Source organism: Cryptomeria japonica, chromosome 6 (assembly GCF_030272615.1).
Source record: "Cryptomeria japonica chromosome 6, Sugi_1.0, whole genome shotgun sequence".
NCBI classification, from domain to species: domain Eukaryota; kingdom Viridiplantae; phylum Streptophyta; class Pinopsida; order Cupressales; family Cupressaceae; genus Cryptomeria; species Cryptomeria japonica.
Genome location: NC_081410.1, coordinates 162291109 through 162316715, shown reverse-complemented (window position 1 = coordinate 162316715; position 25607 = coordinate 162291109). Strand labels below are relative to the sequence as shown.

The 25607-nt window shown below is 35.5% G+C and overlaps 1 protein-coding gene across 1 annotated transcript in view; it reads right to left on the bottom strand.

Moving 5' to 3' along the window:
- The window catches only part of LOC131038013 (bidirectional sugar transporter SWEET3b-like), a 68139-nt gene extending 42831 nt beyond the window's left edge, over positions 1–25308 (bottom strand). The window contains exon 1 of the mRNA XM_059221981.1: positions 25071–25308. Within this exon, the coding sequence (XP_059077964.1) occupies positions 25071–25308 (238 nt within the window). The remainder of the gene's footprint in view (positions 1–25070) is intronic.
- Between the last annotated feature and the right edge of the window lie 299 nt (positions 25309–25607).

Here is a 25607-nt window from a genome sequence, read left to right as displayed (position 1 = left end):
TTTAACATCAAATCCCCCCTCACCCTCCCTATCTTGATCATCAACATCATCCTAATCCCTTCATCGCTTCCCATCCTCACTCATCCACAAAATTAAGCCAGTTACTCTATCTACACAGATACATCGACTCCCACACACCTAGACTATCAACAGATACTCTGATCAAGTATCTTCGGGTCTCAACAGGTAATCGATTATGGTAATCCTAGACTACATCAGGCATTTATCATAATGACCTAGTCTCAACGGGGCTGCCATGATTCCCCACAACCATCCATCACACGCACACACTATCCATTGATCAACCAATCAAACACAATCACATCGGACAATTACATCAATTGTCTACGTCTCAACGAGTATTTTGCTTCATATACCTTGACTTCATCGGGCAATTACATCAATTGTCTAAGTCACCATCAGGTCACTTTGATTCACTTACTCAGACTTTATCATGTCCAAGCGACCAACTGACATCAACTGTCACGCTTTGACTTGACCGGGGCAATTAAACCGATTGCACCAGATTGTCCAAACAATTTTGATCAATTGTATAGCATCAATCGAAACCCCACACTACATCTGCTATGTATCTCTTGCATGACCTCAGGGTACTCGCTGGCTTGTTGTTTCTTCATATTCACTCCATTTTCTCCCATTCTTTCATCATTAGTTCTAATTTCTTCTATTCTACCTCCCCTCCACTTTTCATTCTTTTTCGAGAGATCGCCCGATTTAAAAAAAAAAAAAAAAACATTCGGCCCATCTCTTGAGGGGGCATACCACCCATTAAATTTACATTTTATGGGGCATTTCTTCACACCTATTTTTCTTTCTTTGAAACGACGCGATAAACCGCACCGTCTCAAAGAGGGGCAAATGTAGTCACATAAATCTGTCCACTTAATTAAATGAATACTTAGTATTTATTTGATTATTTAACCATCAATTAATAATTAATTAAATTAATATTTAATTAATTCATCTTAACCCTCTTCTCCTATTAATTAAATAAATTATTCAATTTATTTGATTTAATTCACTTAACCAAATTCATACCATTAATTAAATAAATAAATCATATTTGTTTAATTAAATCTTCTCTCACATTTAAATAAATTAATATTTATTTAAATCCCCCAAAATCCCACCTCTCACATTTAAATAAATTAATATTTATTTAAATCCCCCAAAATCCCACCTCTCACATTTAAATAAATAAATCATTTATTTAAAATCACCTTTATCCTCCACCCACTTGTATTTTCCTACAAAAGCAAGTTGCACAACTATTTTAAATAAATCATTTATTTAAATCACCTTTATCCTCCACCCACTTGCATTTTCCTACAAATGCAAGTTGCACAACTATTTTAAATAAATTATTTATTTAAAATCCTATTTATCCTCACCCACTTGAAACCTTTAATGGTTTCCCTTAAAGTATTCAAACTTGATGGCTTTAAAGTCTTCAAACTTGATGGCTTCCTTCTATAGTCTTCTTAAGACTTGAATGGTTTTCCTTAAAGTCTTCAAGCCTTTAATGGTTTCCCTCAAAGTCTTCAAGCATTTTAAATGCTTTATCTTCTTTTTCTCATTTAAATAAATTAATATTTATTTAAATATTTATCCAAATCCAACTTACACCATTTAATTGAAATAAATGATTTTATTTTAATTGAAAATACCAAAATTTCTCCCACTTGCATTTTCCTACAAAATCCACTTGTATGCCTAAACTCCTTCTAGATTCTTCTAAACCCTTCCTAATTAGCCTAATCCATCCCCTAAATATTGTCACATTCCTAAGCAAATTGGAGTCACTTCTCAAAGACTCCAAAGTCTTTGAAAAGCAATTAATGCTTTGTGTGTTCAACAAATTAACCCTCAAAGTCTTGGATAACCTTTGAAAGCTTTCAACCTTCAACCACTTAATCCCCAAAGTCTCCAATAACCATTAATGGTTAATTCAACCCTCCCACATGGTTAAAACATTTGTTTTGACTCAACCTCTACCCAACCCAAGGGTCTCATCAAGCCTTTAATGCTTTGACCATGATTATCTCTTAATCATTTGCACAAAGGTTTATCCTTGCATTAACTCCTAATCCAGTGGGTAATCCTAATTTAGGCTTGACCCTTACCTTCTAGATAACCATGAGGTCTCCTCAGGCATTTAATGCCTCCAACCTCTTCTCTCAACCCAATCTTATGTTGACACTTGTCACCATTTTATTGGTGCCAATTGTGCACATGGATCCCCAACTTTCAAACTTGGCCCTTGATTAAACCATTCAATCTTAACCCTTCATTTCCCCATTTCTTCTATAAATAGAACCCTTCTCCTCAAGCAAAAGGAAGCATTTTAGAGTATTGTTGTTATACTGGCATTAACATAGAGCTTTTTTCATAGCATCACTATCTACTCTTGCATAGTATTTGCTTATCATATTCAACCATCTTGAATCTCCATATGGCATCCATGGCTAGTGCTAAAAGCTGAGAGCTACACTCATTTGGGACCTGGAGAGGAGAGAAACAAGGGAGAAGCATCAAAAGGCATCATGGAAGCATCTTAGGGAGGCTCTTCTCCTTTCTTTTATTTTGTTAAACTTCTTTCATGCTTTTTGAAATCTCTCTTGATATGTTTGGAATGGTTTTTAGTTCTTTGTTTTGTTTTTATGGTTGAAACTAACTTATTAACATTAAACTTTGTTGTTGCCTTGTCCCCATTTCCATGACATCATTTAACATCAAATCCCCCCTCGATCCTAGTCCTCCATATCTTCTATCTAACATCAAATCCCCCCTCACCCTCCCTATCTTGATCATCAACATCATCCTAATCCCTTCATCGCTTCCCATCCTCACTCATCCACAAAATTAAGCCAGTTACTCTATCTACATAGATACATCGACTCCCACACACCTAGACTATCAACAGATACTCTGATCAAGTATCTTCGGGTCTCAACAGGTAATCGATCATGGTAATCCTAGACTACATCAGGCATTTATCATAATGACCTAGTCTCAACGGGGCTGCTATGATTCACCACAATCATCCATCCCACGCACACACTATCAATTGATCAACCAATCAAACACAATCCAATGGACAATTACATCAATTGTCTACGTCTCAACGAGTATTTTGCTTCATATACCTTGACTTCATTGGGCAATTACATCAATTGTCTAAGTCACATCAGGTCACTTTGATTCACTTACTTAGACTTTATCATGTCCAAGTGACCAACTGACATCAACTGTCATGCTTTGACTTGACCGGGGCAATTAAACCGATTGCACCAGATTGTCCAAACAATTTTGATCAATTGTATAGCATCAATCCAAACCCCACACTACATCTGCTATGTATCTCCTGCATGACCTCAGGGTACTCGTTGGCTTGTTGTTTCTTCATATTCACTCCATTTTCTCCCATTCTTTCATCATTAGTTCTAATTTCTTCTATTCTACCTCCCCTCCGCTTTTCATTCTTTTTCGAGAGATCGCCCGATTTTTCAAAAAAATTCGGCCCATCCCTCGAGGGGGCATACCACCCATTAAATTTACATTTTATGGGGCATTTCTTCACACCTATTTTTCTTTCTTTGAAACGACGCGATAAACTGCACCGTCTCAAAGAGGGGCAAATGTAGTCACATAAATCTGTCCACTTAATTAAATGAATACTTAGTATTTATTTGATTATTTAACCATCAATTAATAATTAATTAAATTAATATTTAATTAATTCATCTTAACCCTCTTCTCCTATTAATTAAATAAATTATTCAATTTATTTGATTTAATTCACTTAACCAAATTCATACCATTAATTAAATAAATAAATCATATTTGTTTAATTAAATCTTCTCTCACATTTAAATAAATTAATATTTATTTAAATCCCCCAAAATCCCACCTCTCACATTTTAATAAATTAATATTTATTTAAATCCCCCAAAATCCCACCTCTCACATTTAAATAAATAAATCATTTATTTAAATCACCTTTATCCTCTACCCACTTGTATTTTCCTACAAAAGCAAGTTGCACAATTATTTTAAATAAATAATTTATTTAAAATCACCTTTATCCTCCACCCACTTGTATTTTCCTACAAAAGCAAGTTGCACAACTATTTTAAATAAATTATTTATTTAAAATCCTATTTATCCTCACCCACTTGAAACCTTTAATGGTTTTCCTTAAAGTATTCAAACTTGATGGCTTCCTTCTATAGTCTTCTTAAAGACTTTAATGGTTTTCCTTAAAGTCTTCAAGCCTTTAATGGTTTCCCTCAAAGTCTTCAAGCATTTTAATGCTTTATCTTCATTTTTCTCATTTAAATAAATTAATATTTATTTGAATATTTATCCAAATACAACTTGCACACATTTATTGAAATAAATGAATTTTTATTTTAATAAAATCCTATTTTCCCTCACCCACCAAATCCACTTGCAAAATCTAATCCCCTTCTAGATTCTTCTAAACCCTTCCTAATTAGCCTAATCCATCCCCTAAATATTGTCACATTCCTAAGCAAATTGGAGTCACTTCTCAAAGACTCCAAAGTCTTTGAAAAGCAATTAATGCTTTGTGTGTTCAACAAATTAACCCTCAAAGTCTTGGATAACCTTTGAAAGCTTTCAACCTTCAACCACTTAATCCCCAAAGTCTCCAATAACCATTAATGGTTAATTCAACCCTCCCACATGGTTAAAACATTTGTTTTGACTCAACCTCTACCCAACCCAAAGGTCTCATCAGGCCATTAATGCTTTGACCATGATTATCTCTTAATCATTTGCACAAAGGTTTATCCTTGCATTAACTCCTAATCCAGTGGGTAATCTTAATTTAGACTTGACCCTTACCTTCTCGATAACCATGAGGTCTTCTCAGGCCTTTAATGCCTCCAACCTCTTCTCTCAACCCAATCCTATGTTGACACTTGTCACCATTTTATTGGTGCCAATTGTGCACATGGATCCCCAACTTTCAAACTTGGCCCTTGATTAAACCATTCAATCTTAACCCTTCATTTCCCCATTTCTTCTATAAATAGAACCCTTCTCCTCAAGCAAAAGGAAGCATTTTAGAGTATTGTTGTTATACTGGCATTAGCATAGAGCTTTTTCATAGCATCACTATCTACTCTTGCATAGTATTTGCTTATCATATTCAACCATCTTGAATCTCCATATGGCATCCATGGCTAGTGCTAAAAGCTGAGAGCTACACTCATTTGGGACTTGGAGAGGAGAGAAACAAGGGAGAAGCATCAAAAGGCATCATGGAAGCATCTTAGGGAGGCTCTTCTCCTTTCTTTTATTTTGTTAAACTTCTTTCATGCTTTTTGAAATCTCTCTTGATATGTTTGGAATGGTTTTTAGTTCTTTGTTTTGTTTTTATGGTTGAAACTAACTTATTAACATTGATCTTTGTTGTTGCCTTGTCCCCATTTCCATGACATCAGGTGGATTAGAAAGATAAGCTTTGATTTGTTTTAAATTTTGTTCACAATCTTTATCCCAGTTGTATTGAACTCCTTTCCTTAATACCTTTGTGAAGGGTTGAGCTTTGTCTACTAGCTGAGATATAAAGTGCCTTATTGACTGAAGACAGCCCTGTAAAGTTCTCATTTGGCTGATATTCTTGGGTAGAGGCATTTCCATTATAGCTTGGACCTTTTCAGGGTCAACCTCAATTCCTTTCTTTGAAATTATTTAACCAAGCAATATTCCTGATGTCACTCCAAATGCACACTTTTTAGGATTTAATCAGAGCTTGAATCTTTCCATTCTATCCAGTATGAGGCCTAGTTCTTGAATATGCATAGATCTCTTCGTGATTTTTACTAGGGTGTCATCAACATAATCTTCCATGTTTTTATGCATCATATCATGGAAGATAGTGGTTACCGCTCTTTGGTAAGTTGCTCCTACATTCTTCAGTCCAAATGGCATAACATTCCAACAAAAGGTTCCCCATGCACATGTGAAGGCTGTCTTTTCTTGATCCTCGGGAGCTATCTTGATCTGCTTGTAACCACAAAATCCATCCATTAATGAGTACATCTCATATCCAGCAGTCATATCCACTATCATATAAATGTTGGGTAATGGAAAATCATCTTTTAGGTATGCTTTGTTGAGATCATTGAAGTTTGTATGCCTTTGATACAGGTACTATGCTTGATATCCATTCTGCGTAGTCTATAGCTCTGATAAATCCAACTTTTAGCAATTTTTCTAGTTCAACCTTGACTAGTAGTGCCACATGAGGATGCATCTTATGGAGTTTTTTCTTGACTGGTTTAACTCTTAGTGTGATAGAAAGATGGTGCATGATAAGATATAGATCAAGGCCTGGCATATTAGAGTACGTCCATGCAAAATTGATCTTCTTTTCTGAAAAAAGATGAGAAATCTTTCAATTCTTTGGCTGATAATGATTGAGCTACATCAATGATGTGTGGTGTCTCTTGACTCCCAATGTTCACTGGATGAGTTGGCTTGATCAATATAGAAGACCTCTCCTGAAAAATGACTTGGCAGTATATCAAGCATCTCACCTTCAGGCACCTCAGAGAGGTTTTCACCTTTAGGTACGTCCTTTATTTTCTCTTTTTTAGATTCTGATACTGCCACAATGTGGATTTTGCCATCAGATCTTTTATTTTTATTTTTTTTATTTTTGCGACTAAGATACTTGATATCTGTTTCAGTCATATTTTCACTCTGTTCATTGGTGGAAGAGTCCATAGGTTCAATTGCATCGAGGTAATAGGCTAACGTATAGTCACTGGCAAAATTAGGTATATTAATGGGCTTGTCTTGTAAAGTACAGTCAATTAGTTCTAGATGTACTAAGGATAAAGTTTGAACCAGTTCAAGGGGATTCACGGTACTGTCATCATGACTTCAGACCGACCAGTCGAGTTCTAGAAGACTACCTTGCGTATGTGTCTTGAGACCAGGAAGAGTTATAACAAGCTTATCTAAATTCATGTTAGTATTTATTGGACCTAACCCAACCAGCCTACTTCTAGCGTCATCACCTACTTCAAACTGGACTACATACCGTGGTGTGACAATAACAGGGTCAGTAGACAACATCTCAACGTTCATGATAGAATAGTCATAATGTGTTGTTGAACAATTGTTGTTATAAATAGAGCTCCTGTCTGAGTTATCAAAGTCATAAGATGAAGTTTCTGACCCGTCTTCAAGTGGCTCAGTAAAAGTATATATAGTATGAATACCTACATATTTGATGCTGCAAGTTCCTTCGTGACTTGGTTCATTGATCACTTGTATTTGACACATTTGTGGACATAACCTTGATGGTTCTGTTAATCCCCGTCGTCTGTTCCATCAAACTTTCTCTGGACTGATGACTGGTTCTACTTCTGTAGCTTCTAATTCTTCTTTTGTAGTTCCATACCTGATTTGTCCTATCTCATTAAGGGAAGAGTTAGTAGGTGAAGAAATTGCTTGTGTCCTTTCTTCCTCCAGATGTTGTTCATAGTCTTATTGTCTTTTTAGTCTGATTTCTTCTATTTCCTTTTGCATCTTTAAGCGTACCAGCTCTTGTGCATCATTTGTGATATCACTGGATTCTTCAGGAATTTTTGTAGTAGATGTATCTGAGAGGTGGTCTGGACCCCATTCATACTCATTTGAATCAGTTTCTGAATCATCTACTTGTTTTCTGCCAGTATATGTGACTGGAATGTTTAGTGGTGCAAACAATTCTCTGATTCTGTATACTTCTTCTCTCATATCCTCTGGGACTTCTACTTCCTGTGGTATTATAGTTGATACAATCAGAACTTGGTTACCATTTGTTTCCTCTCTCTGGGTTGTCAATTCTTCTTGTTCATCGTCGCACTCTTCCTGAGATTGTTGAGTATTAATTTCCTATGATGTTAAAGATAGTACCTTTTTCTTCCACTTAAGTTGATGGTGAGATGTGTGTTTCTGATCTGATGACTTTCATGGATCGTATCCCAGTCCAGCTCTATCATTTGCAGACTTAGTTTGTAACTGAATAGGTTCAACAATACCTTCTTGACTCTTGCCTAGAGGATCAGTACCTGAATATCCCATGCATTGAAGCATCTTATAGCCTGGACCATATTGTGTCGGGGAAATCTCACAATGCCGTATTTCTTCATTTGCACTATCTTCTTTGAAAATCCATTTGAGAGCAACATCCTCTTCTATTTCATTTGCAAGGGAAGTAGAGGACTGTATAAAGAGACCATCATAAATGACTTTTGGAGTTGAAATTTGTGGCTTCATATCCTCTGATGGTTTTCCCGACTGTCTTGGTGATGGAGGAAGAGATTTTAGCTAGAGCACGGGCTCTATCTTGTAGCCATCCATGTCGGTGTTTGTGATTTTCAATTTCTTCTCTAAATCTTTCAGCAGAGATTCTAAACTTTCAGCTATAGAGGTTGCTTTATTATGAGGAACAAAAGCATTAGTACTTTGTGTTAATGCATTGCAGGTATAGCTTGTATCAGTAGGAATATTGACTTCAACTCCATTATAAGGAAATTTTAAGCACTGATGATACGCATATGGTACTGCTTTCATTTCATGAATCCATGGCCTACCTAGTAAGATGTTGTATGAAAGAGGAAGATCAAGGACCTAAAAGATGACATCTCTTTCTACAGGTCCTACCCTGATTGGTAATAGCACCAAACCCTTAGAGGTTCTTTCTTCTTCATCGTAAGCTTTGATTGTTATTTTCTTTGTTGGATCAATAACGTTTTCAGAAAATCCTAGCTGTGTTAGTAGATTGTATGTACATATATTCAACCCAATGCCTCCATCTATCAAAACACATTTAACTCAGTGTTTATGGATCATAGCTTCAATGTGCAATGGCTGGTTATACAAGTGACTCAGTGAGTTATCATCTTCTTCAGAGAAAGTGAGGTAATAAGGTGAAGTCAGGTGACCCTCCATAGATTGAAACCAATCTACGTCTAAATCCTTAGGGACGCTAGTGGTGAGCAAAGCCTTGTCCAGGATCTCTCTATGAGCAGAAGAGATCTTAAGCAGTTCCAAAATGGAGATTTGAGCATTGGTTCTTTTCAATTGTTTGACAATACTATAAACAGGAGAGGATGATAAAGCTACCTGTTTTGATTTGGCCCTGATTGTGTCTATTTGTCTATTTGGAGGAGTTGGTAGGTTTGATCTTGTTTGATCGAAAGTTGAGGAAGTAGCTCCTTGGAGAGTAACTTTCTTTTGAGAACGGGTTACAGCATTAGTAGTTTGTGCTTGATTTTGTTTAATTTTGATTATGATCACATTGCAATATTCAAGTTGGGAAGATTCAATCATGTTGATCACGTTATCATTGTTAGTGTAAGTATAATTGACTCTAGCACCTCCCTTGGATTTTGAGGAATCTCCTTGTTCATAAGTCGCTAAGGGATCTTTAAAGGCCTTATGATCAACATTAGTCACGTGATTTCCAACAATGATTTTGCCAGCATCAATGAGATCTTGGATTTCATATCGGAGTTTCATGCAATTGTTTATATCATGTCCCTTGTTCCAATGGTAGTCATAGTATTCGTTTTCTCTCCACCATTTGGGTTTAATTTCTGGGTCGTATGGTCTAGAATTGTCTGACAATGTTATTATATCATTCGCTAATAAAATTTTAAAATTTTATTCATACGATTCATCTAGAGGAGTAAAATAACACTTAGGCTTTGAAAGCCAATGTTTCTCTTTAAACCATTCTCTTTCTTTCTTCGGAGGATTTTCTGATGTAGTTTCAACTGCCTTGAGTGCTTACGTGCCACTAGCCAAGTTAAATATTGTGGATTTTGTCTTTGCTTTAACATTGTCTACCACTCCATCATTACCAATGTTTCTATTGATATCTTTGTCATATTTCTAGTATTTGCTCTTTTCTTTGGAACTAGAACCTTGTGATGTTTCTTTCCAAAGTGATATATCTCCCTTTTTTATAAGTACATCTTCCATTCTAAGGGCATTATCTACCATTTTGTTGAATGAAGGATGTACTTGCATCTAGACACTATTTCAATTCAGGGATTAAGTTGTTGACAAAGATGTCCATCTTCTCAAGATTTGGAATAGTCCGTGAATATCTAGAGAACATCTTTCTCCATCATTGGCGAAAAGTGAGAAAGGGTTCTCCTGTCTTTTGTTTGGTATTGCAAAGCTCTATCATAGTGACTAGGTGACGAATGTTATAGGAGTATTTTTGTAGGAATAGTTGGATTAATTCTTTAAAAGTTTTTATTCCCATAGGTAGACTTGAGAACCATTCCATAGCTTGCCCCCCTAAACTTCTCAGGAAAAGGTGCATGATATACGTTTGGTCATGCATGAACTCCATACATAAAGCACCAAATTCTTTGATATGATCTTGAGGATCTATATTCCCATCATATTTGTCAAACTTAGGCATTTCTAGTTTTGAGGGAAATGGAGGCATGTAAAGGTTTTTGTCAAATGGTAATGGGCATATTGTGTCCAGAGAATATTGTTTTGGTGATTTATCTTTGTTTTTAAGTTTCATGACCTCAGTTTGTAATGCTTGTATTTGTTTGTTTAGAATTCTCAATGGTGTCTCTTCCTCTTTAGTGACAAGGGCCTCCACATCATAACCAGTAGGAAGCTTGGCCCTTGCTTTGCTAGTTCTAGGAAATAGTCTTCTTTTTCTCTAGCCATGATGACCTTCATCATTTTTCCAAAATATTTATCATTTTGACATTTATGTATTTCAACCTCTGGAGGTTCAGAGGCTTCATATTCAGTTGATGAGGACTCATTGTCAGTGGCATGATTGCTAAGGTTGTCATAAGTGTCTCATTTACTAGCTTGTCTTTCTTGCCTTTCTCTAGACATGGTGGGAATAGGGGCTAACCAAAGATTGGTAGATCGTACACTGGTATTTGTGATGATGAGGATTTATTTGAGACAAGATCTTCTACAAAGAATGGGTTGTCATTTGATGAAAAGGGTGTTTATTTTCCTTTGTCTGTTTTGTTGCAAGAACTTCTAGTTTGAACAGGCATTTACAACCGACGGGACCAAGAGCTAGATGTGTTGCAGAAGTCAAGATCAAATTGTAGCTAGTTATTCATTTAACATAGTGATTGACTGAAGTAACTAAGATTTGATCTAGTCTCAAGACTGATCTATCTTGTGTAAGACGTTATCTAGATTAACTTAGGTTTGATAAGATGTTGTTTGAACTAGCTGAGAGATGATCGACAAAATCATGCAATGTAACAACAGGGGTACACTATCAAGGTTGTTTATGTTTAGGAGGATGAAAACTAGTTTTAGGCTTGTTGTAGACCATTTTAGGCAAGTTTGACTGTTCTAGACTAGCAAAATCAGAGATTTGTACGACAAGATTTCTAGGATCGGACGACAGTATAATAGCTTCAGGAAAATGATAGTACTATTTCGTACAAGTTGCTACCTAATACCATATGATAGATGGGTATGTTTGAAATGACAAACTGATAAATGCAAGGGTTTATCGTATGATACAGGATTCAGGTTAGAATGACAGTTCTTAGACTCGGATGACAGGCAATCAAGTTTTGTACGACACAAAATGTAGGCTCAAATGACAGACTGTTAGGATTGATGGAATCTCGTACGACAAAAGATATGTAGAAGAATGATAAAACAAAAGGATCGTACGACTGCGTCTAGATAGAGATTAAATGCTGAGTTTTTCATGACTAAGTATGACCAATTTTTGATATAGGACTGATTTTCAATGACCAACGAAGACTAGTTTTTGACACTGATAGAGTTTATCACTGAGTTATTTGGTATTGTTTTCTCCATTTTTGGTATTCCAGTTTTAGTTTCAGGGATGAAAATACAAAAAACACACAATATGAATAATAACTTCAATCACAACATGCAAACCCTATAGAAGTTGGCTTAGAGAAGAAAACCTTTGCTTGCTGACTTAGGTACACACCCAATAGCTAATCAGAATACAACCGTCGAGTCTCACGCAATGGATTCTTAACACCGTATTAGCCGACTCCAAACGCTAATGGGGGAACGATATGACAAGTGTCTTGGGAGAGTTACTATCTCTCTTGCACAAAGATTATCAACCTTTCGAAGGTGAATCAAGTAGCTTCTAATTTGAATTGGAACTAGTAAGGGGTCCGTTCGGTTTGTCAAGGTATAAACTCAATTAAGAGGTCTCCCAGCCTTGAAAACCAAGGTTTAATATACCCAAAGGTACAAAGGAGAGTTATTCCCGAGCACTACCATTGACCTGATTTTCATCAAATCACATTTATTTTATAGTGGGTTATAGTACTTGGCGTTTAGCTATTCCCACTTGTGTCGTTCTCCTCTCACCAATCGTAATGGCTTTAAGAGTTATTAGCTCCTCGGGAGGGCAAGCCTGCTAAAGATATGCAAATATCAAACTTAAATAAAATGCCTCAAGGGTCTGGATTTTTTATTGTCTATACAAATAAGAGCATACTCTCCTACCTCTCAAAAATTTCTTAAAACACGAAATACAAATTTTTTCTTTAACCAGATAGGAAGTTAGGCACCTAAATATGAATTTAAAGAATACATGATGTTTAGTTGATTCTCTTTAGGCAACTTGCAAAATCAATGTATCAGTAGTCATGTTGTTTTTATTCTTTGACAAGCGTCCTATAAGAAACTGGTTAGGATGTGAAAATATCAGGCAGACAAAAGACAATTCAGGGTTAGTGTTGGCGTAATCAAAATTGGAGAAAAAACTTGAAAAGTGAAATTTATTTTAGCCCGACAGAATACAACATCGTACGACAATTATCACAGAGTAAAATGAAAAAAGGCTTTTATCGTATGAGTTAGAACTGAGCATGAAACGATAGAAGACAAAATCAGATATTTAGAATAGAATTTCGTACGACACCCTTTTTTGATTCGTACGACAAATTAGAGGCTTTGACAAAATGTCGTATGATATTTCGCAGAGATTGTACGGACAAAACCTGCAGGATAAAAAAAATGATTTTGAGGCTGAAAAGTAGTCTTCTACCCCACAGTGGGCGCCAAAAATGTGTGTGTGAAAAGTGGACCTTTATCTATATCTGGAATACACAACACTTCAATTAAGTCATTAGATGCATGGTTAGTAAATCAATAATCAATGAATAATAAATCATTATAAAGCGACCCATTGCCTTATAGTAGATGCGAGTTTAGATTGCTCTTGGATTGCTAAGCTATCCAGTGACTAGAGAACACCTAAACGAAGAATTTTTATCTCTATATGAGCATGAATATAAGCTAAATGGATGCAAGATTTAAGCTAGATATGCATGATTAATCTAACATGATTTAAGCAATATATGAATATTTAAGCTAAATGATTTAAGCAATATGAAATAGCTAATATGGGATATCTCAATGCAAATTCTCAATGAACCTAGAGCAAAAAACAACATAATAAAAATATATTCTCCAGAATTTTTGAATGGGAGATGAGAGCCTGAATTTATAGAAAATTTAAAAAGAAACCAATGGCTGAGATCAAAATATGATGAGCGGTCAAGATTTTCCAAGAGGAAGCACAATCCAGGTGAATTGATGTGATTGGATGCTTTTCTCTGTTTTAAAGAAAATTTAACTAAAATTAAGATAAAATCAGAAAAAAGTGATTTATTCTCTATTTCATTCAATTTTAATATTTAATTCTTTTAATTGCTTTCTTTGAGATTATTTATCAATTTTTAATTTGTTTTTCAAGATTATCTCCATTTGATTTCTTTTCTCAAATTTTTAATTCCTTTTTGGTCAATTAATTCCTTTTTTGATGATTTAATGGCAAATTGATTTATTTAATTAAATATGCTAGGATATTTAATAAAACAAATAAGATAATTGTTTAAAAAATGATTTACTTGGAATGATTAATTAATTAAATAAATATATAATTAATATTGGCTAATTAATTTGGCATGTGACATTGATGATTTTAGAAATTTATTGTGTGCTCAAGATTAATTTAATTGCCTTTGGTTAGGATCTTGGTGACGTTGTCGAGATTAGGGGCTCATGGTTTAGATGACCATTTTCAAGGTATTACAAGTGTCACCTTAATCAGTGTTTATATATTGAGAATTAGCATTCTGTTATTCTTCCCTTCTTGGGTTTTCCACATAAATTCTAGTGTCTCTTGTGTCTGATCTAATATGTCCATGTGCTTTGGTGTTCATTTGTTTTATTAATTCTGCTAATCATTCCAATTTTGAGAATTAAGCTAAAAAGTAATTATTGTTGTCAACTGATTCACCCCCCCTGTCAATTGCCCAGATATTCAACAATTGGTATTAGAGCTTTGCTTCCTTAATATAGAGCTTAACTGCTTGAGGTAGATCCTGATCCAATGGCACACAAATTATCTATTCTTATCTTTGAAGGATTCGTTTACAGTTTCTGGAAAGTTAAGATGAGAGGTTATTTAATTTATTTGGGTTACAACACTTGGAAGGTTGTGGAGATTAAGTACGTTCTACTATTGAATGGTCTTAACACTCTGGATGAGATTCAAGCCTATGAAGAAAATGAAAAGACAAGGTAAACTATCTTTAGTGCATTATCAAAAATTGAATTGACAAAGGTTATTTCTTTGAATACTGCTTATGAGGTTTGGAACAAGTTGAAATACATTTATGAAGGAAATGAGAGAGTTAAGTTGACAAAGAGGCTAATAGCTAAGAAAAGCTATGAAAACCCGAAGATGGAAGAAGGAGAAGACATTGTAAGCTATTTTGAGAAGGTTGACAATGCTTTGAATGAAATCAGAGAACTCAAAGGCATTTTGTGTGAAGCAGATGTTGTTGACAAAATCTTGATGACTTTACCTATGAGTTATAGTGATAAGATCTTAACTATTGAAGAAACCTATGATCCAAACACTTTCACTAGAGAACAACTATTCAGTACCTTGACTGCATTTGAACTAAGAAAGTTTGGAAAAGACAAGGACAAGTTAGAAACAACATTCAAAGCATCTGAAGATGGTCCAAATGATGATGAGAGCTCGGATGAGATGGAAGAAAACTTCGTGAGGAAATTGAAGAAAGGCACCTACAAGTATAAAGATATCTTACCCTTTAAATGTTTTAGATGTGGAAAAATTGGTCATATTGCTACTATATGTCTGAAAAAAGGAACTAAACAAAAGTTTAGAGAAAATGAGAGAAATTTCAATAAGAAATCCTTCTATGTTAAGGATGATGTTGGTATCTCAGATGATGAGTTAGACTATGAGGAAGGTGATTGTTTTTTTCTGGTTGAAAATGATGTTCCTAAGTTTGATATTTCTAAGACTATTGCTAATTCCTTTCATGCTAGAAGAGGTAAGAATGAGTGGTTGATTGATAGTGGATGTTCAAATCATATGACTGGTGATAAGAGTAAGTTTATAAAGCTTGAAAAATATGATGGAGGTTATGTTAGGTTCAGAGATGATCAGAAAACTCAAATTGTTGGAATTGGTTTAACTACTTTTGATGGGAAAAATAACATTGACAATGTCTACTATGTGAAAGGTTTGAATCATAATCTTTTGAGTGTTGGACAGATGTGCGAAAATAGATATAATTTTGTTTTTCAAAACAATGGATGTGAGATCTGGAAGGAGTCCAAAACGGTTATTGTAGCTGGAAGAAGGACAAATGGAAACATGTATTAGTTGGAAGGAGCTACAAAACACTTCTTAATATCCCAACTAGATGATAGCTAGCTATGGCATGAGAGGATGTGTCACATCAAGTTTGACAACCTAGTACAGATTAGTTCAAGGAGTGAAGTGAGAGATTTATCGAGATCGACTAAACTGAAGAATAATATCTATTGGGAATGTCAAGTAGGAAAACAAACAAAGAGCACCTTCAGAACAAAGGAGCATTCATCCACCAAATTAATAGATTTGGTTTACACAGATCTTTGTGGTTTGAAAAGAACAAGGAGCTTGCAAGGTGAGAGGTATTTCATGTTATTGATTGATGATTATTCTAGGATGACTTGGGTTGCATTTCTAAGAGAGATTTTTGAGGCATTAGAGAAGTTTAAGATATTCAAAGATAAGGTTGAGAATGAGGTTGATAGAAAAAATCAAGTGTTTAAGGTCTAACAAAGGAGGAGAATTCATTTCGAATGAGTTCAATGACTTCTATGAGAAACATGACATCAAAAGACAGTTATCAACGCTCTGAACAATGCAGTAGAATGGTGTATTGGAAAGAATGAACCAAACTATACAAGAGGTAGCTAGAACTATGATGAAAGGAGAAAAGTTATCATAAGTTTACCATAGAGAAGAAATTCATACAGTAGTATATAGTTTTAAGAGAAGTTTATATCGGAGGAAATATGGGAAGACATCTTATGAACTTTGGTATGGTAGAACTTCGACGGTAAAATATTTTAGAGTATTTGGAAGAAAATTCTATATCTACAAAGATGAGAATAATATTGTAAAGTTTGATAGCAGAGCAGATGAAGGCATATTCTTGGGTTGCTCAACAAAGAGAAAAGCATACCGGTGTTACAACAAAAGGTTAAATAAGATTGTTGAAAGTGCAAATGTGAGAGTTGATGAAAGTACCTCTAAATACATAGAAGTAGAAGCATGATATGAATCTAATGAGTCTAAGGAAAAGAAAAAGGAAGAAGAAAACAAAAGTGAAGAAAGGAATGATCAAGATGCTCTGGCATATACATCCAAAACCCCAATATATGTTCATAGGAATCATTCAAAAGATCAAATTATTGGAGATAAGAGAAAAGGTATCATCAGAAGAAGCAAAACAACTCAAGAAAAAGACTTTTTATGTTTACTATCTGAAACAGAGCCTAAGATAGTAGAATAAGCTTGTAATGACCAGAACTAGATGAAGTCCCTGAGAGAGGAATTGGATTAGATTGAGAAAAAATAGACATGGGAATTAGTTAATAGATCAGAAAATAAAAATGTGATTGGAACTAAATGGGTATTCCAGAACAAGTTGGATGAAGATGGAAAGGTTATAAAAAATAAGGCAAGATTGGTTTACAAAGGATACACTCAGATTGAAGGCATTGACTTTGATGAGACTTATGCTTCGATTGCTCAGATGGAGGCAATCCAGATGTTCCTAGTGTTTGCAGCATTTAAGGACTTCAAGGTGTATTAGATGGATGTGAAATCAACGTTCTTGAATGGAGAATTAAATATAGAAGTTTTCATTGAACAAATAGAAGGTTTTAGGTTAAGAGATGATCCAAATATTGTTTGCAAATTAAAAAAGGTCTTATATGGACTGAAACAAGCCCCTAGAGCCTGGTATGGAAAACTAGACAAGAATTTGATTGAACAAGGATTTTAGAAATGTTCAACTGACAACAATTTATACTTCAAGACTAATCCAGGAAAAATGCTTATTTTTTTTGGTATATGTTGATTATATTATCTTGTAGGAAATGAAGGCATGTGCAAAAAATTTGCTAATGAGATGCAGAAAGAATTTGAAATGTCCACGATTGGTGTGTTAAATTTCTTCCTTGGCTTGCAAGTTAATCAAAATGAAAAAGGAATTTTCATTTCTCAATCTAAGTACACCAAATAATTATTAAAGAATTTTGGGTTGGAGAGTTCCAAACTGATGTGTACACCTATGACCAGCGGATGCAAGTTAAAACCAAAGATGATAAATCTCCTAAGGAAGATGGAAGTCTATACAGATCAATGATTGGAGGAAGTGCTAAACTTGATTGCTACTGGACAGATGTCATGTATGCAGTAAAAATAATTTTTAGATATCTTAAAGCCATAGAAGAATTTGGTTTATGGTATCCCTGGAGCTTAGATTTTACCATGATAGCTTATACAGATGTAGACTGGGCCAGAAGTGTTGATGACTAGAAAAGTACAAGTGGAGGAGAATTCTTTCTTGGCTCCTGATTGGTTGCTTGGTCAAGTAATAAGAAAGACTTTGTATCTCTATCTATAGTAGAAGCATAATACATTGCAACATCTTCTTGTTGCACTCAAATTCTATGGATGAAACAGACCTTGTAGGACATTGGTGTAAATTTTAATGACCCTATCTCAATCATGTGTTATAATACTAGTGCAATAGATATTTCAAAGAATCTGGTACAACATTCCAGAACAAAGCATATATCTATCAAGTACCACTTCTTGAGGGAAAAAGTGTTGGATAATAAAGTTAGACTTGACTCTGTACCCACAAAAGAGCACATTGCAGATATATTTACTAAGGTGTTGTGAAAAGATACTTTCGAGTATCTCCAACAAAAGCTAGGGGCATTACCCCTTTCCATTTTGAACTAATGTGCATTTTGATGTGCATTGGTCTAGTGAGCAGCCTGTATATTCTTTTCTCGACTAATGCTTGGGTGCTTCCTCTCATGGAGAGCAAGAGTGAGCTTCTTAGAGGGATTTTTGCTTGCCTTTGTCATTGTTGTCAAAGGGGGAGATAGAATATAATTCTTGTATAATTTTGGTTTTGTCTTGATGTTGTTAATGGATGTTACCATCAATGATAAAGGGGGAGATTGTTAGCATTATGTTATATGTTGTCATTGATGTCAAATCCTGTGATCTAGAGTAGGTCTAGATATGGTATGTTAAGTATCAACGTATGTATGAGATGGTGTTGTGAGTTTGGAGGTTTCTCAGAATTCTCGGATGTCTTGGCCTTTTGGAAGATGTGTTGCTAATATTATTTAGTGCTATTCTTGGGTCTGGTATAACCCATAAGTCAAGATCTTGGTTCAAAATTCGAGACTGTGATAGGACTATTGTATAGCATATGGATGATACTTTGGGTTTTTCTTTAGTGAAGCTTGTAACATTTTGATATGTTTGATGAGGAATATTATGATGAGGTCTACTTCTCATTCCTTTCCACGACCGCAATGTTTAGTGATGACCTATTTTGGATCCCTATCTTGGCTGGCATTGAGGATCATGTTTTTCTAGAGATAGTATATATAGAGGTTGTTTTGGATGAGTGGAGATATTACTTTTTATGTTGAAGACATGCAAGATTAAAGGAATCTAGTTGATGTGTTAGAGTTGTGTTGTGGATTGTTACCAGAAGTGGTTCTAGATGTGCATATTGTGTTTCAGTGGTGGATTCTCTTGTATCTTTCTTTCTTCTTTAGCAGTGAGCCTTCTTTTGGGTAGTGAGCCCTCCAATAGTGATATTTTATAAGTAGTGAGCCCACCTAAAGTGAGCATCCCAATAGTGAGTCACCATTTATAAAAATCACCTTAACTGGTGTCACCTTAACTAGTGTTTATATATTGAGATTTAGCATTCTTCGTGGTTTTTCTATTCTTGGGTTTTCCATGTAAATTCTGCTGTCTCTTGTGTTTCATATGATATGTGCATGTGATTTGGTGTCATCTATTTTATTAATTCTACTAATCATTTTGGTTTTGAGAATTAAGCTAAAAAGTAATTATTGGTGTCAATAGATTCACCCCCCCACCTCTCAGTTTCCTAGATATTTGATAGATCATAGTGCATGTTTTCTAGTGGGAAGAAGGAAAACCAAACTTGCATTTCAATTACTCCCACAACCCAACCTTGCCATCAGCCAGAATTCCACTCATTGTCTTAATCCATGCTCCCAGTAGAGAAGCAAGTCCTAGTAGAGCATCCTTGAGTTAGTGCCAGGGGCTTATCATTGTTATACAAACCCCACCATAAGGATTTGCCTGTAACATAAAAGGAAGGTGAGTTACCCACTGCACTCCTAGGGGAGATCAAAGACCTCACCCACAACCATTCCTTCCATAGGGAGGAAAAAACCTTGGATCAAAAGACTTTAGTCTCAAATTGGCCAAATAGCATATGAAACATAGATATTGGGTCCCATAATCTCCCCTTTTTGGGGTGTGAAAGAGATTGTTTATGATAAGAAGCACTTTAAAGATCCACTTGCGAGGGCAATACCCTATATTTTAAGGTCTTTAATTAAAAGGCCTCCCTGGCTCTTAGGGAGGCAACACCACTTCCAAGACACATAGTATCTTTTTCTATTCATCTTCCCATCAAATCATAAAAAAGTTCCTTGGGATCTTTTTCAATTTATTGAAATGCACATTAGTGAAAAGCCAGGCCGATGAGTGGTATATGGCATGAGATGAAAGAACTTTTTGTATCACTTGAACCCTACCAGCTAATGTCAACATATGTGTCAACCATTTTTCATGTTTCCTTTATATTTTCTTGAATAACCATTCCCACATATCCTTGAGGGAGGGAGAAACTGCAAAAGGAATACCAAGATATCTAACAATCTTGTTAGGGCTAGACCGACCCCAACCTTTCACTACAAACTAATGGGGAGGTATCGTAGACCAATTGATTGCTGAAGACTTATGAGGAGCCACTTCAGACCCAAAAGGCCTAATAGAAAACCTATAATCTATTGACCATATTGTCAACATTGTGTTGGCTACAATGCAACAAACTGAGAGGGGGGGTGTGAATCAGTTTGCTCACAAACTTTACACAAATCAAACTTAAATTTATATCTGATAATTAGCAATGAAAGAACAAATCAACACCACATCAATAACACACATAAAATGAAGTTTTTTGATGTGGAACACTCGGTTAAGGGAAAAACCATGGTGGGATCCTACCCACCATGAGATAATACCCCGTTAGGAGTAAGTGAAAATATTAATATGGGGAATGCATATGCATTTAGGCACACTACCTAGAGCAACAACCTAGAGCTCACTGCTCAAAACAAATAACAGAAAGGGCTACAACCCTTGGGAAGGCTCACTGCCTTACAAAAACATTCAGATTATATCTCGAGAATAATGAACTGATGAAATATCATCTCCTCATGCCAGGTTACAATTTTGGTTAAGAACATATACTCAAACTCTTCTCTTTCACACTTCCTCACACTCTTTCGCACTTCTTCTCTACTACCGAAAGATCAAATCAATGTTCGTATGTGAAGATTACTCCCAGACACATCCACAACATGACTATTACATATATTTATACAAATCATCAACCTTTATTTCAAGGTTGGCTAAACCCTCAACACAAATTATAAAATAATATCCATACATGGTACAATAATACATGCAGGACAAAACAATATCAGTTAATACATAGTCTGGACCAAAATTAAATCCTCGAACATGCAACACCAACACGAATAACACAAAAAGCACCACCGGATCAAGAAAATTATCAATATCAGGCACAATGATCAATGCGAACCATCAACACAGATAGAACATGATCTAGAAACATCCACAAGCAACGTGAATCACCATAGCAACAACCACAATATCACCACTTACTAGAATCTTCATATTATATCGAGCCTCAAGAACATCAACTCAACTGACTGCCAAACTGAAAGATTCACTTGTAGACTTCCAAATCATGAACCATCTAAATTGAGAATACACCTGAACATCCCAAATATTCTACCAAATCTGCAAACCAAGATATTGCAATTCTAGAGCAATGTAGAGCACAATCGAGAATACCGAATAACACGAACAACTGAATACTAACCACAATACTAGATCACACAATTTGATCAAAACATTAATGTGAACCTTTGAAACTTCTTCTAAATCAACAAGAGATAAGTATCTCAAAACCCATTACACTGCAACAAATCATCTGCAACACACCAGCGAAACCAACTCATTGAAGAACACAAATGGACACTGAAAGGGGGGTGAATTGGTGTATTTTATAATGTTTAACTATGTGTGCAAGGACTGAAACTACAAATTAATCAAGAACATACACACACACACACAAATCAAACCATAACATAAAATATACGAGGGAAACCCAATGTGGGAAAAACCTCAGTGAGAATAGTTGCTAGAGTCTACTGCTACAATACAACCTCACAGTAAATAATAGTTTACAATGTTTAGGGCACCAAACCAAGGAGAACCAACCCTTGATTTTATGAGAACCTACTCAAAGGAGCACCTACACCCGCTCTGAGCACCCACTTAGAGATATATAGTAATTGTTCAAGTTTACAATGCAATGACAAAGCCTTGTTACAAATGAGTTTTGTAACACTTACAAATTTCTCATATCTTGAGAATGACTTTCTTTGCTTGCTGAAGTTTTTCCTCTCTTTCTCCTCCTTCCTCTATCTAGTTATATTCTTCTCTTTGCTACAACATTAGTTTCCAGAATATTTTGTTCTTGCTCTGTGCTAACATGTTCTACTTTTATACATTTTGCTATGTTTTCTCTTAGTAGCAACACACACACTCTCTCTCTCTCTCAACACACACCTTTAGTCAACTCGTTGAGATATCTATATTTTCCACCTTAATCTCTATCTTGACAACCACACCAACCCATGTCAAATCTCATCACACCTACTCCTTAGATTCAACTCTGTACGCATCAAAGATTACTGCTATTGCAAACTTGAATATTTTATTCAAGTCGATTGTCTTGGAGATCTGTAACTCCAGAGATTTCATTCTTTGTCCTGAGTATTATCTTATATTTTCTGCTTGTGGTAAATGCATACAATCTTTCTTCTAATCATTCTCTGTAATTAGATTACTGAGTTTAGTAATCTTTCTTTGCCCAAAATGATCCAGAAACCTTCCTCGAGCCACACAACCTGTCTGCAACTCGATCGCCATTAATGCATCTTTCATACTCTTTCGACCTACCCTGAAAAGATCGATAACTTCCATACTTGAATCCATTATCACTGACTTCTGTATATTTGATTTATTCTTTGTTCACCAGAGACCCACATGTCTTTATATTCTTCATTAGATTACTCGGTCATGGTTGCTCAACCTCAATGTAAAAAGTTTGTGCCTATCGACATGCGCAGGTGTCATAAAAAATGTTCATAATCATCATCCAAGTCACCTGGTCAACCATAGTCAACTGCCACATGGTCTATCATCCTTATTAGGCTGCCAAAGTGTTGGAATCCAAGAACATTGAGAGGGGGGGGGTGAATCAATGTTCTACTTGAATGTTCAATTTTAACCTTATTATAACATGCATTCACCAACTGGCATACCAGTACACATATAATTGAAAGAAGTAAAGCAATCAATGAACCAATCACACAAATGAATACCATAACACAGATAATTTATACATGGAAAAACTCAAAGAGGAAAAACCACGGTGGGATTTGTGACCCACAATATCAATCCATTGGCCATATGAAAAGATATTACATAATATGGGGGCCTGCACATGCAGGAAGGCTTACCGCCTAAAGCACACTTCTCAACATAAAGGAGTCTCACTAACTACAGTCACTTTGAATAAGAAAACATAAGACTAAACTCATTTAATGCATCTTCTATGCCTGATTGAGTTTTGGTTCAACTCTAATTGTTCTGGTTCTGAAAACCCTAAACTCTTACCAGAACAACCTCTTACATAAATGTCCTCATATACATGATCTTTGCATTACTCACAACATCAACATTCCTCATTACAATCATTTCCATCATATCCTAACATATCACAAAATGATCTAATCAATTGACTTATATACCCTTACAATCCTTCATGACTCATGTCAGCTTACATAGATACTTATAAAATGATTATACATGTCGGCTCACATAGATAATTATAAAATGATTATACATGTCAGCGCATTAAATATTTATATAAATAAAAAAATGAATTGTCGATTTCTGGATCTCCCAATGATGTCATCCTCCTATGCTGGTACCCATAGAATCCTTCCTATTAGTAAAGATACCTACCAATGTTGGTGAAGTGTCTGTCGGTGAAGAACCAAACCAAGGAATGAAGCCGGAACATGTTGCCATCAATGAAAACATATGAAACCAATCAAATGAGTGTCAATTGCCAACAATCTCCCCCTTTGGCATTGATGGCAACACTCATGTGAAAAATGATAATATTTTCCATCTATCAGTTTCACCCTGAGACTGCTCCCTCTGAGCTGAATTTTCATCTGTGATCATGATCTGTACAAATACTCCATATCTCCTGATGTGAAGAATATATTTTTCACATATACCTCCCCCTTTGACATCAATGCCAAAAAAAATACCAAAAACCGAGACGAAAAATGAAATTTTGTACAAAGAATGTGTCCCGAAACACCTTACTAGAGTTGAACATACTTGAAAATTTCCGGATAGGCATTCTCAAAAAGCTCTAGATAAGTGTCCCAACCAGATTTGAATGTGCTAGATACTGATACAAGTCCATTAAGCATATGAGCATAGGACTCTTTCTCTTTAAGCTTTTCCAGTGTGGGCTTACCAACCATATCAATGCATTCCTTCTTATGTACACTCAAGGAGTCCAACTGGGGACTCACCAATCCTCTGAGCCCTTTATCTCTCCTTATGATTTTATCTCTATCCCTTTCAAGAGCTGAAATTTGAGCTTCTAATACCAAAAGTTGCCCATCAATAGATATAGTCAAAGAATCGAAGCCATCAAAAGAATTGACTATACCTACAATTTTATCTTGAGAATCTCTAATCCCTTTATCTATATTTGTAGTAAGTAATCTCGTGTTACAACATACTCTATCTATATTAGTACATTTCCTTAAAGCATTATCAATTAACTTTAGTTTGTCAGTAATCTCTTTCTTCTCTGATTCAATCATTTGATAAAAAGTAGCTCTCTTAGCTTGTGTGAATCTCTCCAATGCCTTCCAGTTAGATATCTATTGCAGTGATTGAAAATCCTTAGAAATGTGCTCAGTAATTATTTTGAGCTTTCCGGATGGGATTGCTCCTTTGTAAAAATGGCACTCCAAGACAAGTCTGTGCAAAATTGGAATTGATTGATCAATTATTCCTTTGTCCACTGATCCTTCCTTCATCATCTTCTAAGCAGCCATCATCATGAGCTCAGTAGAACTCATCTCAGTTATTCTCTTCTGCTCTACCTAGGAGCTGTCAATTGACAACAAACATGTGCTTGCTACCGGTTCCCTACCAGATTCCTCTCCCTTATCCTCTGATGATTGATTAACTTTAATAACTTGCTCTTTTGCACTAGTGGCTTCGTCACTTGGTGCAGTATCTGTTACTGTCGGTTCCACATGAACTATATTCAAAACCTGTACATTCTGATAATCTGTCGGTATCTCCTGTGTTTCTTGTACATTAGATTCTATCAGGGGCTCTTCATCCAATGCCTTATTATCTTTCAAAATTGTGGGTGGGGTACCCATTACACCTTTGCCTTTCCCTTCAACTGGGATGTCAGTAGTGTTTTTTTTAGCTTTCAGTGAAGTGTAGAAACCAGGTTTGTCAATAAAGAATTGAACTCATGCCTTGTGGGTCTCACTGATTATTTCATTAACCCTACCTGACATAAGACTAACTATCTCATGCGTGCTTCAAAAAATTGTTCTGTCTGCAACTTCAAGTGTCATATCCAACTCATTTGGAGTAATTGATCCACAAGTAGTTAATAACTGTTGAATTATTATGCGCTTGTACTCCTCCATAGAAGATAATCTCCTGGCAT